At 30.7% G+C, this 16,342-nt stretch overlaps 1 protein-coding gene across 1 annotated transcript; it reads right to left on the bottom strand.

Annotated features, from left to right (window-relative positions):
- Positions 1-303: 303 nt before the first annotated feature.
- On the bottom strand, positions 304-9,262 carry LOC149907572 (uncharacterized). The gene is made up of 2 exons (XM_090102596.1): positions 9,107-9,262; positions 304-737 (listed from the first exon to the last, which is right to left on the bottom strand). The coding sequence occupies exons 1-2, from the start codon at positions 9,153-9,155 to the stop codon at positions 442-444; spliced, it is 345 nt and encodes a 114-aa protein (XP_089958722.1). The 5' UTR covers positions 9,156-9,262; the 3' UTR covers positions 304-441.
- Between the last annotated feature and the right edge of the window lie 7,080 nt (positions 9,263-16,342).

Raw genomic sequence — 16,342 nt, 5'->3', positions numbered from 1 at the left:
TATTTCACGAACTTTAGACGCGCGATCTTTATCTATATCTGTTGAATTTAAATCACGATCAGTTTTTTTTATTTGGCTACATTTTGCTCAAGTCTACTGCTTGAAATGGATAATATATTTTTTTTATATAAAACAAAAAGTTTCGTTAGTTATACTTACAGCTCGCTGCTAATAACATAAGAACGGCTGAATGGATTTTAATGATCTTTACTATGTTTGTATAGGATAATAAAAAAAATGAAAAACTTCTACCCAGGTGGAGCATGGATGATTTTAGTGCTTCACATAAAATAAAACATTACCAAAAATAAATTATATTTATTCTTGTAATCACAATAGAATACATAATCACATAGCGTATTCAATACAATAAATAAATAACAAAAGTTGGCAAGCTTATCGTTCAAGCCGTGACCTAAAGCTAAATAAGTACGAATCTCACTAATGTTCAATGGGTTTGGGGATTTCGAAGGTGGCTTTTTTCTTTTTTTCTAGAACTTTCTCGTATGGGCGTTTGTCGATTGTGTTTGGTGCGTCTGGGGTTGGTTGTGGTTGGTCGTTTAGTTCTGGAATGTCTGGGTCAGCTTCGATCTGTTTTCCCGCGCTTCTGCCGGCGGGCGCGTGGAAAGCCTCAGCTAGTTCGGGGTTGATGTCTTCAAGCGGTGTGTCCCCGTTGCGAATGTATACGGGGACGTAACCGGGCACTTCGGGGAGATACTGCCATTTGGGACGGGCCTCTGTAAATTTTGCAACGTTAATTATTATGTCGAAAACATGATATATTTTTGTATAAAATATATCGAGATGGTTTGTCGCATAATTTCGGAGACAGTGCTCCAAAAAAGGAAGTCTCAATACGGACAATTGAACAGTGAGTATGAAAATTAATTTCTTATTTAATTTAAAAGTTCGCAAAACTTGCTGATTGGGACCAAAAAAAGCACAGCATCGTAGTATTGGTTTTGCTATTTATATATTATTTTAGCTATATTAATAAAGTACTGTGTATTTAACAGTTTAAGAGTACTATTTTTTTTAGGTCCCTTAAAGTTCAAACTACAATTTTTTGTAGATCGACCCGATTTGAGCTATTAAATACATACGATATTCGACTTTAATGTAACTTGATTTGTTTAAATATAGAGTTTAATGAATAATAATGTATTATCGTTTCCTGTTATGGTTAATACCTCATACAAACGTGTCCCTTCGTCCAGCATACTCACCACAACTCACCATGGAATCCTGATATTTCATGAATGTCAAAAAACTGTTCTGAAATAGTGCTAAATAGTGCCCAAAGGAAAAAAATAGTGCTCTTGTACTTGCGAAGTTATAGCCATAGTTCGATGAGTATGCTGGACGAAGGTTTCGCCCAGCATACTCACCTCCGTCCGGAGAATCTGTATCCGCTTCAAACATAATTCATACTTCAAAAAATAGTTCCCAAATAGTGCCAAACGGTGCCCAAAAAGAAAAAACAGTGCTCGAATAACTTCGGAGTTACAGGCTTCGTTCAGTGAGTATGCTGGGCGTAGGTTCTACGCCCAGCATACTCACCTCAGTGCGCGAATATCGAACGAGCTATAGGAACAATTTACGTCTCAAAAAATTGTGCTTGAAATAGTGCCCAATATCAGTCCAATTTTTGCTTGACTTTTGACCTAGAAAACCATTAAATTTGATTGTAAACTTCTACATACATTACATTGAGTACAGTCGAATACAATATTATTAACTTTCTTTCTAACAATTTTTGTCTTGTGTAAATTATTTGTTTTGTTATATTGTCTATGTAAGGGAGTATTTACTTTAGAATCGCAATATTATTAATTACACATTATTTTAATAATACTTTATAATAATATGATTAAGCCTTCGCGCGTCGCATGGGACCCCGGTAGCTAGGAACAATGATTTTATATATTTGTCTAGATCACGGCGCTTGAAGGATTAAGATATCAAATGAAGTAAATCATGCATGAAAAATAAAGTTGCTGTTATTAATGCTTACATTACAACTGACAAAATTATTCAAAATAATCATTTTCCGGATCAAGGACGGTACCACAACGTTTACGGAATTGACCTGTATTCCTCATGTGATAAAGTTCAATATAGTGTGGCAGTAATGGATGCACGTACGGTCAATAGGTATGGGGCTTACGACGCGCGGCGCCCGCGACGCTAAACATTTTTTTATATGTATATTATATACAATATTAAAACTACAATTTTTTCTATTTACATTGATTATATTATGAATGTTAACAAAAGCTGTGAACTAGTTAACTAGAATTCTGATTACTTTGGCCCTTTAAATAGTAATAAATAACGTAAGTAATTAAAAATGTTTTTTATTGCTAAACCTTTCATTGATGAAACTATTGGAAAGAGTTTTAAAAATTTGTATAACTATGTCACAGTACTAGTTTTGACTGGTTATAAGTTTTGCCTGCAACATATACTTATACAAAAAGAAACTGTATAATTTCCTTTTTACAATTTTTCAAGATATTAATTTTATTGGCTGCAAATGACTGTTTTTATTCAGACAAACACACAATGCAATGAAGTAATAGACTTCATTTACGCTTAAAGTTTCATTCATTTATTTCATTCATTCATTTATTTATAAAATATATAATAATGCATTTAATCGAAAGTTTTTGACATGTGAGAAAATACCATAATTATTTCCAATAACATGAAGTCTACAATTAGAAAGTTTAATATTTTTGTCCAAAAACATGTGTCGACGACTGTACCCCATTTTACGTTAGTATGTAGAAGTTTACATTAAAATTTAATGGTTTTCTAAGTCAAAAGTCAAGCAAAAATTGGACTGATATTGGGCACTATTTCAAGTACAATTTTTTGAGACGTAAATTATACCTATAGCTCGTTCGATATTCGCGCACTGAGGTGAGTATGCTGGGCGTAGAACCTACGCCCAGCATACTCACTGAACGAAGCCTATAACTCCGAAGTTATTCGAGCACTGTTTTTTCTTTTTGGGCACCGTTTGGCACTATTTGGGAACTATTTTTTGAAGTATGAATTATGTTTGAAGCGTATACAGATTCTCCGGACGGAGGTGAGTATGCTGGGCGAAACCTTCGTCCAGCATACTCATCGAACTATGGCTATAACTTCGCAAGTACAAGAGCACTATTTTTTTCCTTTGGGCACTATTTAGCACTATTTCAGAACAGTTTTTTGACATTCATGAAATATCAGGATTCCATGGTGAGTTGTGGTGAGTATGCTGGACGAAGGGACACATACAAACAGGTCTGGGGACCGTTTGAGTCATATGAGTTGATTTTGGTTACAACCGATTTAAGCTTCTAAGGAGCAGCTGATTTGATAGGTTTAATAACCTGCCGTGTTTCAAGGAAATTTGATGCAGTTTTATGCGGCTTTTTAATCATAAAGTTGTGTTTGAACAGAACCTACATATTTTTAACTTAGGCTTTTTTACATTTCATTATTTTTTTTAAAGCACAAAAATTGAACTTTATAAAAGTTTTTGGTACCTAACTAGGTACATCGATTCGATTCACTTAAGATAATATTTTAGAGTTAATATATCTTTTAATAATTTCTTCACCAAAAGCGTAGATATTTTATTGTGAAGAATCTCGGTTAAGAAAACAATGAGGAGAGAAATGGTTTATGTAGTCAAAGACTAGTTACGTCTTTTCATTGATTTTTCAAATACAGTTCATCACAGGGAATAGACAGACGAAAATTACTAAAGTAGGTAATTTTTATCGCTTTGCGATTTTACGAAAATATGTTGGTTGAGTGGATAAAACAAATCGTACCTACGCACCTGGATTGAAGCATAGTATGAAATCTCATATGTGCTCACTTTATCCATAAAATATGCATTTATAAAAAATGCATCTAAGCACCATACGATGGCGAATTTCAATTTTTGAGTTTCAAGGCAAGCTAGTATGTAATTATATGTAATTATATTTTATCAATACGTGGAGTCCCGGAGGTCACGAGACGGGGTTTGCACGAGCATGGATCGTGCATCGTAAATCTGCTAATAGATATTGGATAGGCCACTTGTTTGAACTGCTTTCCTTGTTAGTGCCGGTCGTTCAACTTGCAAATATCACTTATCTGTTTTTGAGGAATGCAAAATGCGTAGAAAGATATCTGTCAATAGTAGGAATCATGCGCGATCATCCTGTCTTATAATGAAGTAGTTTTTGTTCGTATGAATATTTAATATAGAAATTATTATTAGACGAAAAGTTAGCATGTGTAATAATTGTGTGCACTAATAATAGATAGTGGTCCTCTTTATAGAATAACTGTTTGCGTCGTTTTTTTAATTGGAAAATATATTATACTTTTCTTCAGTTTCATACTGTTATTTACTACCAAACTGTAGTGTGCAAACGCAGTGCAAGCAACTTTACATAATATTGCTTTACCGTTTATAAAAAGAAGCGCTCTTAAATTTTTTAAATTTTAAATATTTATATGAACTTTTTGGTACAAGCTTTTAAAATAAATCAATTTCATAACTATTTGTAATTGATTGGTTTATTATCAGCATTAACTGTACGAAATAGTTGCACCCTACATAGAGCAATGACCGAATCCAAATATCACGTCCCGTTCGACTCCCATCTCAAGAGTCCCACTTATCACCTGCCTATCATTTTCAACTACAATGAGAAACATTATTTAGCCATCACGTTCAATAGGCATGCAGTTTTAACGTATAAGTGCATCGTAGGTACAGCTATTTTCGCGTGTCTGTTATATGAAGATCTGTAAGCATATTTGGTTGCCTGTACAGTGTTAAATCAAGTTAAATTTACGGAGCGAGTGCTTGACTTTCGCCTAACGGTGCAGCATAAGATGTTTTTGCTTCTCAAAACGCTAACTGTATCCGCCATTATATATATATATATATATATATATATATATATATATATTATATTATATTATATTATTTATATTATTTTGCTTACACGTTTAAATAATTTGGAAAATCCAAAAGTGCACGCCTCATAATTTTTTTTTAATAAATATTTATTAATTATTATTTTTGTTTATTTAATAACCATTAAACCACATCGAATCAGACCCTGAAAAATGAAAGGGTTCTATTCCTGAGCATACTCAAGCGTAAGAGAAAAAAAAAGACTCGATTAGTAAAGTATTTCGGTCGCTATCGTGTTAACAAGAAAAAGGATCCGCACATACAGACACACGGACGTCCAAGACAGAACTTTTTTAAACTGTTTTTTAACTAGTTTAAATAACAAAAATGACATCAAAAATATCATGAACGTTAAAAATAGTGTTTTTTCTTAATATGTGTGTGTATGTATTATCTTACAAGTGCAATGTATGATACATAAAGACATTTTAAGTTTGAAAAATCAGATGTTTTGCGCGAAGTGACAGTAGTACCCACCTCAACGCTTCGCTTATGAGGCGTGCAATATTATTGCATAAAGGTAGCTACTACAGCTAGAGACCACAGATGGGACTAACATTGGAAGGTTCTAAATATGCTTTTCATATTTTACAAGCGGCTGCTTGATTTAAAATAGGTACAACATATAAATATAGATAGTAAAGTTTGTATACGTAGTACATATATTATTATTAGTCTGTGGTAAAGTTTGTGTCTCTATTTTGTGCTAACGATTGGATGATAATGTAAGTGCGCAAATTATTTTCCTCAATAGTTTTTGACGTACGTATTAACCTCCGCAAACAAGGGTTATCAATTTAGTTCATTTTATTTTTGTTAAGTGCAGTTGACTTTGTTACGAAAATAGATATCCTATCTGTTACAATCAACTGTGTTTATTATTTTCGATATTTCCTTAGGATATTTATTTATTCCTTTGTTGTGTTGAAAAAAATATGTTCAAACCTTGTTCAAACATTTTAAGTGAATTTTGTGCGAATTACAAACGATAGTAGCGGATAGCGATATTGGATTAAAATTAGAAATTAGAAATGAAATCTACGAGCATCTAAATTTATATTTATTATTTGCGTTTTTAAATAAACATCATCGACCTACAATTGCCTTGCAATTGAGTTGACCGCAATTCTATACATACTGTAGGTAATCAATCAAAATATTGCCTCAGGAAATTGTGTATGTAGATGATCTTACTTTCTAATTAACTTTCTTCCACATAAAGAAGTAAAAAAGCTGTACTGATTTCATCACGTCACTTGAGGACAGCAAGAATATTCTTTTAATACAATTTGATTTATTCATATTTATAAATTATAAATAAAATACGAAAAATGTCCTGCTATGAGAACCTATCGATGAATATATTATGCTTTAAAAGGACAGGTAAAAAGCTTAGGACTGTTTGAATATACCGTGCTGTCAATGAGTGTTTTCACTTTTTTAATAATAATTATCTTATTATTACTCTGTTATTTGCTGTACTTAATTACCTATGTACTTAATTATGTAGAGTATGATTTTTTTTCAGTTTTCATTCAAGTTTGGCAAAGAACTACCTACTTTGAAGCTGGCTAGTGTTTGGTCTTAAAAATATTGAATACAGATGCTTAGACGTAGATTATACAGAAAGTAGGTCAGTGAGGTTAAAAGTCGGTCTAGATTTCTTATCTAAATAAGTCTAAACAAGTTAGGTTTTACGAGCAAACAGACATGGCGTTGACGTACATGATTTACGTATGCAAAAACTTCTACTATAATAATTAAATGATAGTAATGCTCTGGATATTTATATAAATAAAAGTATATTAATTCCATACCTCCTTCTAAAACCAATGATAATCAAGTAATCTTTTTGTTGAGATGTTTCTTTATTAGAAAAGAATTTGGATAAAAAGGAATAATTGTGGTACCTAAATGTTAAAAATATGTAATGACGATTCAAAAGTGCTTCTAGAAGAAGTCTAATTGAATAAATAAATGTTTGAGTTTAATTAATAAAGAGCGAGAGTCGAGAGAGATCATCGATTCGGTCTTATAAAAATTTCAGAATATTCGTCATTCGCATGATTAATAATGAGATCATCGTGCTTCTCAGAAAATTATTTCAAAAAATACTAACACCCATTTCAAACGTTTTAGTGGCACCTAGAGCTCAGACAAAAGCAAAAAAACGAAGATCGTGTCTGCTGTTCCACTTGTAATTACCCACAAAAAATAAAATCGCAAAACGGCACAACGATTACGATAAATACCAGTAGAAGTAAGATTACATCAAGAGAAAAGGTAGCAATGGATGTTTTACAACGTAATTTTATGCTCAAAGATCTTGGTAAAATTGGAATTTTATAATAATGCAAAAACAAACATGATCAACCTGTTCCGAGTCGGGTTGCGCACCACTGGACAGGGCGATGACTCTTTGCTATCTTTGCTCATTTGGTAAAAAAGGGTTGCCAATTTCTAAGTATAAATTATTTACGAACTATATAAAGATGTTAATTTTAGTTTGGTTGAGTTGTAAAACTAGAATGTTTGGTTTTAAGTTAAGAATTGTCGACGAAAAGCTAAACTTGAGCTTTTAATATAAAGCATAGGCTTTTCGAATCGTTCCTTTAAATAGTAATGAGTAGAGTTATAATAGATTGATATAAAAATTTAAACAATTTGAAAAAGTAAGGTTAACACAAAAACATCGATCAAAAATGTATGATTAGATATCAATAATCCTAAATAATTCGGGTGAAGTTGGAGCTTAAAGCTTATAAAAGCTCTAAGATATTCTTTCTTTAGAATTTCAAGAAAGGTCGAATAATTTATTTTTAAAAGGATTGAATGATCTAATCAGCTTGTCACTTTTTACAATAGCTTAACAAACGTAAGGATTACCAAAGTTATCCTTGAGATGCCTCGACCAATTAAGCGAATTTAACGAACACAATTAAATTTTACAGTCTAAATATCACGCCATTAACCGCCAATTTTGAATAGGCTCTAATTGATTACATATATATTTTATATTCTGTAAAAAAGATCGTATCTTAGACACGACTACGGAAGATCCATCACGTTTATAAAACATGCATTGTCGTGACTCAAAAATTGTTTTAGTATAAGTCTATTAATTATAATGTAATTTATCTTATTGTTTTTGTTTTTGTAGGTATCATAAGAATGTGACCCTTTGTTTAACAGATTTACTTGTAGTTTTTGCGTATTGATATAACAAATTGACTGGATTTAATCAAATCATAAGTAACGCTTCTTAACCGAATTTATAATGGATGTTTTAGGCGATAATGAGACAAGTATTTGAGTATGGTAAAAAATTGCCATGATACGAATTTTTATAGGGCTTCAGTCAGCTTTTTTGTCCTTTAATATTTTATGATACATAACATTTATTATAAACTATTATTTCTGTGTAACAATATATTTGAATGAAAACTAATAATTCTATGAACTTATTTTATAAAGTAAATTGCATACACATAATTATTGTATATATTGTATAATATAGAATGCCCATACCTACGTGATATTTAAGAGAAAAATGTAAATTAGTAATACCTTGGTATTTATAGCACAATATGTATTAATAATTATAATTGATTAAACATACATATTATTATTGAACATAATATATTGATTCAATGTTGATTATTTTTTATATCACGATATTATTTTACTTTTGTAAGAAACATTTATTTGCAAAAAGTTTATAACGATAGTTAAACTTAATTGGCTTTTGAAATTACAGTTATGATAATATGCGTCGGCAAGCTCTATGTATAAATAACGTGAATAGGACTACATTTTACATAAATAGTTACAATATAGAGCTTTATTTTTTTCTAGTTCTGAATCGTTATTAACCTTTCGCAATTTTATTGGGACTTAAGTTATTTATTACTTAATCCCGAATACATTAAAAAAATCAATCGCTAGATACAGGGCTCTACAAAACAAAAGGTGCTTAATAATATATTTTCATTGTTCTAGTTATGTCCCTCAGTATAAAATTAACTACTTTATCGTAGCTCTAAATTAATATTTCTATAAATCTAATTGAGAATTTTATCTGATTTTAATCTAGTTAATTAATGGTCAATGTTCTAATAAAAAAAATCTTACCCGTAATCACAAAATACAATGCACACACAATTACAATCGATTTATACATTATTAGTGTTTTTTAATAAAAAAAATATTCGATAGATATGCGCCCGTGGGCCTTGGTAGCGAACGTACGAGTGATGCGCTCGCGCAAGGGACCGGAATAAAAACATCGAACGGTTTCAGACCCCTAGCGTATCGGTAAAGCTAGCCTTTGCTGTATTAGTTATCAAGTTAAGTTTCGTTTTTATTGCCTAGACAGTTGCATTTTATGGTAAATGCGTTTTAGTATTTAACCAACGTCCCCAAAAACGAAGAAGGTTTTCAATTTGACTGAATTTTTTTGGATTTGTATCTGCATGATTTTTTGCAATTTGGTATTTTGGTCCCATTTAAGAATCTAGAAAAGCATTTTTCTTCCAGGACATCAGTGATCGTAGAATATTGTATAGGTATTTTTTATTTATTTCAAAGGCAGTCCAACATACACTCAAATGTTGCACTTTTTGTAATATTGTTCATTTTCTGCTTTGTTCTATCTTGTTTACACAATAAAGTATTATAAATAAATACACCACCTAAAAGAAATGATAATATCGGTTAAAAATATTGCCAAACTTGTAGCAACTACGTTCGGAACGGCTAGTACGTCATTGTTGTTCTGATGATTCAAAAGCTGCGTTACATTAATTTCTTCTACTAGTAAATTGGTTCAAACGAAAGTTAATTTAATTTCATACAATAATGAATAAAGCATTTCGGACAAATTAGTGGCTGGATGCAGTTTAATACATATCCTATAGTAAAGGAAAAAAAAATAGGAAAATATACTTAGAAAAAAACTCAATTCTACCATATTTACAAACGAACTTGAAGATTTTTTTGTCATATATTGAATACAAGATGAAAGTTTCATAAATCATATGAAACGAAACATGCACTCAGTGAAAGGGGAGTTTAGTGATTTTCTCTCAGTAAAATAATTTATTGCAACCAGTATTATCTTATACGAAAGCTCAGTAAGAACTTAACACAGTAATATCTTGTTCTCACTGTTTATTTAGCACTTTACACTTCGAAGTTATGTTAGTACTAAAGAGAATAATACCAGTTAATTAAATAGTCGTTATTTTCAACTGTTTGGTTAATATTTACAACGATTTTTTGATACCTAGCGTGACAAAACATCATGTGAACTGGCTCATGCAAACGCTGACATTTTTGTTCGTGAAATCGAGGCTTATAATTAAGAAAATATGAATGAACCGTTTATTTGATAGTAGAATTAACTTTTTGGTTGAATCACTGTTCGGGTTGAGTGGTCAAAGCTGAACCATAAGAAATGGGATTAGAAGGGTGACTTTTAGGTACAAATTACTGCTACTTAAAGGTACAAATTTCACAGAAAGAATTTGCTTAAACTTTTTTTATTGCATCTAGACTATGGGAATATCAGTTTTTTTGGACTAGATGAATTGAAAACTGGAATCGATAGACTGAAAATAAATAAAAGAAGTTCTATTTCTACTTTTTACTTCAACATTTCATTTCTAGGCCGTAAATCGAGAGCTTACGTAACGTCTTTATACTACCTTATTACTTTGACTAGTTTTAAAATAGGCAACAATAAAGGGCTCTCCAGACTAGATTAATGGCAAGGCTGAGTGCATCGAACCCTAGATGTGAATGACCGCAGTTATGCGCTAGCAATTCTCGATTTAAATTACAAAAATAAATGACGTTTTTTGTGACCTTAACGATGGGCTAATTACGTACAACGCACATAAAGAGCTGTAGTTAGAGATATGAACTCGGCATGTAGGTGAGATTTTATTCAATGGTAACTAGTTAATAATTCTTATATTATATAGTTGGCTGTTTATGTAATTAGTAACATATAAACATTCTAAGCGTCTGTTGCACGCTTTGTTTTAACTGTTAAATAGATTTTGATAAAAGCTGACAAAGTGATTCGATGATACGGTACATATTTAAAAAGCAATGATATAGCGGATATATAAGGATTTCTAACGTGATAACGTAAAGTGCAAGTCCGGATGAAGTCACAGACTGAAAGCTTGTATGTATGTAAAGAAAGTTTATTACTAAGGTTTATGCTCTCTTAGTTCATGAGATATTCATTACGTGTTTGGTAATATTATAAATACATTGGTATTGTATCATTTATGGTTTAGTTAATAGCCACTAACATTCAGTATAAAAGTTTAAGCTCTACCTACAGGTAGAGATATTGTCTTTACTCTTTCGTATGTGAGTAATTAGGACCTTGATTTTCTTTTTTCCGGGGTTAAAAGGTCCGATTATGATCTATCGATTTTGACGTTGAGAAATAATTTATGCTTGATATCATTCATATTAAATAATTTTTATCATTATAGAAATAAATCGTGATTTACTTATTCAAGAAATAACATCATCATTCACATCATCGACATATTTAAAACTTTACTCAGGTAGATAAATATAATGTTTTGTTAGGACTAAAAAATAAGTAGAGGATTTTATATTATTGTTGCATGAAATATTTCTTCAATTGATCAGCCCAATGATTAGTCTATAGACTAATCATTGGAATTTATAAATCGTCGTAACAAAATAACACACAAGGGTTTTGTACTTATTATTAGTTTTTTCGAAAACAAATAAACATATAACTTCAAGGGAAGTTATCAGTACTTGTCAATAAAACTTGTCTTTTAATCTTATTCACCTGTTACATACATGGAGCAAATTTTTATGTTAGTAAAAATTGCCTGGTGTTGTTGCCTTTTTTTAAAAACAATCCTTTTCCTTTTTAATATGTGTTAAAAAGAAAAAAAAAGACGGGTTGCACTCCGGGAGTGCCGGCAGAAGTGAAAACTTGATTATTAATTATTTTGAAATGGTATCCGTCTTACGCATGGAATATAAGGGCTAAAAAAAAAAACATCCGTCTTACGCTTTTTCGATCAGGCCATGTGTCCTGACGCGAGTTTAAGATTTTATACCCAACGCCGCTAAAGAATTTTCACTTCAAAAAACTTTAATACTGAAACTTATACTGTAAGGTGTTCTCACATTGAACACATTTGTCACAATTTATGTTATAAAAGCTTATCGCACATCATATAGTAGCATGAAAAGCTACTATGTTTCTAACGATGTCTTTTTTTAAATATTTTCTTTTATCACAGTTACATAGAATGCTAACTAAACATACATTTACGTAAAACCGAATAGAATAAAGCCCAAAGCCTCCATTCTTGGTTTATTTTAAGATATTATTTGCAAAAGTGCATTTTGGTTCATTACCAATATCGTATTTTGAATGCATATTTGTGCTGATTTTCCGGTCGCATTCAACCTGCAGTCCCATTCGAATTCATCATTGTCTTTGCTGGTACATATTCTTATCCGTAGTAAGATAGTCCATTGGGATGTGCACCAGAATTATAAAGGAGGGATTTAACTATTGATAGGTTATTGTATGTATATATAAAAAATAGGAAAATCAAGGAAATATAGAGGAGTATTTCTTTCGACAGATATTTTTAATTTGAACGAAAACAAACTGGAACAAAGCAATTATTGGATAAATATAGTTAGTTAACCAATTGATTAAAGCATAAATATTTACATTATAAAACAATTTAATTTTTCATTAATCTTTTTCGACACGTTTCATTATTTAGATTAAAAGTTTTAATTACATTTGCTGATTCATCAGAACTAAAACAAAATAATATATTGAGGATGGAAATGAGGCAAATGAACATTCATGTTTATTTATTTTGATGATTTATAGATGGCTTACGTTTTATAAGTTCTTCAGTATTTCTAGTGAACATAGATAAGAAAATATATACTTTAAAATTAATAATGCACAAATTATTTTACTTGACACTGGCAAATGATTATCTTCTTGCCCAATTCTTACCATAACAGAAAAAAAATGCACAAATTAAAAACATGTAAGTTTTCATTGAGTAGGTTTTATCTATATCTATGATAAACTGCTTCCTTGATTCCAAGCAGACCTTCACATTCATAGTGGAATCTTCAATCTTAGTCAGAAATAGTCAGAAGCTTAAACAAAATTATTGGCAGAATATATGAAAACAAGATTAATGCTGAATCATAAATGCTCGTAAATCATAACTTACATTTAATAAAAAAGACTATAATATCCAATAGTTATTTTGTTTGTTAACCAGTTTTTATTTTATTTTAATTGACCTTTATGGAATTACCGCGTTTTTGTATTACGCATTATATAACCGTCGTGAGAGGATGTTCGCAGAATATCATTGATTATGATTATTTTCCTATAGCGGCTATAAAAAGTAGGTACAGCTTGCGGTTTTTACGGCTATCGATTATATTATATCCGGGTTTATTCTCATATTATGATGCAATAATATGCAGTTATGTGTGACAAAGGATTAGATACGATTTTATTGAAGAGTTAAATAAATAAATATCTGATAATATTTGATATCATTTGGTAGAGTCGTATGTGAAAAGCAAATTAACTTTTTATTCAATTACTTTGTATTTGGTATTATAATTACTTAATTATACAAAAAACCCAAGCAAGCTACATTCAAAATTCAACTATTAATTTTACTCTGGTTCTCTATTTAATATGCATCATGGATAGACGCTTCATAAATAATTTACTTATTCACATCATGAGAAGATCAGCACCAAGCAAATAGTTGTGCGATGCGTTTGATATCATTATTGGCAAGGACTCAAGAGAATATGTGTGAATGTTCTAATCTAATATCTAATGTAAAGGTATTATTATCTAAATTCTAGACAGTTAGCGCAATATAAGGATTCTATATTACTATACTTGATAATTTTAAAAACTTTATAGTGTACATAGGTATATGTATATAGCATTGATTTGGGATTCGAAAGTTTTTATTTGCTCTACATTGATGTTTGTTGAATATTGACGCAAGTGCTACTGAATCTTTTTTTACTGAAATTTAGTGAGAAAGGTAGATTGTTGTCTGAAATATAAAAAAAGGCTTCAGACGCGTCTAAAGTTTGTTTGCATCTTGTAGAGCAAATAGCGCCGTACGAAATACAGTGCGACACAAAAGAGATGAAAATAAATGAGGGCGCCACCGTCGCTCATATAGCAACACTGATACTGCGACGCAAGCGATCTTGATACTATAGAATAAAAATCAAAAAATCTATATATATAATCTAAAATAAATACCGCGATTTAAACCGTTATAATTGTTTCATTGTAGCAATAGTGTAAATTTAAGACAAAAATACATTAGTATTTTAATTGACCTACCTAGGTCAAATTTTACAAATGTATCCAAATGTATTTGGAATTAGTTATTTTATAAAAATCGGTCAAGTGCTTAGACTGCAGAGGCGCACATAGAATCAAACATACAAACAAACAAGCATACATGCAGCTCAAACACATTACCCTCTTTCTGGGTCCGTCGGGTAGGAAAAAACAAGGCGATTTGAAAACCACATATTTTTATTTTTTTTGTAGATAAATTTTGTACATTAATATAAGTAATTCATCAAAATCTAAATATTCTACTCCTTCAAAGGACAGATCATCACTCTGTTTCGAAGTACTGGCAAGAGGGTACGGGGCATCTTCAGTATCTGTAAATATGATACAGTAAATATGATTTTTTTTCTTATGGTTTGATTGATTAATAGATAGATAGCTGTATGAAAACAGTTATCACTATACTATGTAGTAAAATCTAAACTAGGTACTTTATTTGAGGCTGGTTGGATTGGATATAACTTCTTGACTCAAATTGTGCTGGTCGCACTATAAAAACTAGTTTTTGTTTACATACAAATAACCTCAAATTAAATTGCGAAAACGTAATAATCGCCATACATACATACATTAAACACTCGTCACTAATGGAATATTCTATTTTACGTAGTACTGAGCAAAAATAAATGGAATCTCACCGGTATATTCTGCTGTACGTTTGTAAACGTTTTCCAAATCAGTCAATAAATTTCCAGCTTGAAATTCGGACAAACACCGAATAAAAACTTTATACACCACATCACGGACACCGCTACGTTTAACCTTTTTCATGATGTCTCCTTTTTTATTTAAATTTCTTGTTCTAAATAACAATTTTATCTCAATAATTCTCCACTTCACGAAAAAAACAACAAATTTTTATTCAACTTGACAGCTACATTGCCAATTCAGGGTTGCCAGGTAATGAAAAACGAATTAGTTCCAAAATAATTAATTTCATCTCTTTTATGTCGTACTATACAGAACACCAAGATTTTTTAATAATTTGCACAAATAAAATTGGATAATTTATTTTTGGATATTTTTGATTGAACTCGCTTGTCAGGAACTAAGTTAAATGGTTCGAATTGAAAGAAAATGTGTTGGCTAGTCCACTCATCGAGAAAGCTTATTATAGGCATGGACGCTATGACCAATATGAACAGAAAAGCAATGAAAATGGTTTATAAATATTCCATGTGAAAGAGTTGCGTGAGTTTGTAGGCAATAATTTATGTTCTTATATAAAAGTTAATATTATAGGTACATCTACTACTAGGTATGCGTCCACTCTTTAAACAGGTATTAAATAAAAGGTTAATAGGTAAAATAAATAAATAAAATGCAGTATAAATTAAAATAGTTTTATTGCTAAGTGTTTAAGTTAAGTTGAGCAAAATACCTAAATTTTTAATGTTGATTTTATAGCCTAAAAAGCGGATTGTATTTTAAACATTTTACAATTAATAAGTTTGTTGCATCAAGTCTTTAAATGTGCGCAATAAATCTTATTTTCTGTACAATTTAATCAAACTTTAAGCTCTCATATAAAACTTATTTGAATCTGTTTTTAATAATTATTATTATCGTATTCGCAAAGTTAAAAATAAGCGAATAATAACTATTAACATATTTAATATTTATCTATACCTACATACGTCACATTTAAAAAACTAAACGTGTTACGGAGGTAACTAACATTTTTATTTAAAAAATTTACAAAAGTATGCATTAATTTGATGGCATATAGCCATATACGAATATTTTAGTCATGGAGTTTAGTTTTATGGACTAAATCCATTACAAATTAAAATTGTGTTATTCGATGATAGTCTTTATTCTTTATGGATGACTACAGCTGCGTCAGCGCATCTTATTTCATTTGTTTATTTCTGCTTCTTTTTCGAGGTATTGACTCCTGATTGTTTCACGCAGGC

This window comes from Colias eurytheme, chromosome 6, assembly GCF_061535395.1.
Source record: "Colias eurytheme isolate Ceu_HAF_F1 chromosome 6, ilColEury1 Martin Lab GWU primary, whole genome shotgun sequence".
Lineage (NCBI taxonomy): Eukaryota > Metazoa > Arthropoda > Insecta > Lepidoptera > Pieridae > Colias > Colias eurytheme.
The sequence above is the reverse complement of the archived record's forward strand: the minus strand, read 5'-3'. Positions and strand labels throughout refer to the sequence as shown.

What these genes read in the sequence shown, in the direction of transcription:
- LOC149907572 (XM_090102596.1), bottom strand. Translation starts at nt 9,155, where the DNA reads ATGTATAAATCGATTGTAATTGTGTGTGCATTGTATTTTGTGATTACG. An exon ending in ATTGTATTTTGTGATTACGG is followed by an intron (nt 738 to 9,106) that starts GTAAGATTTTTT and finishes CAAAATTTACAG; the next exon opens with AGGCCCGTCCCAAATGGCAG.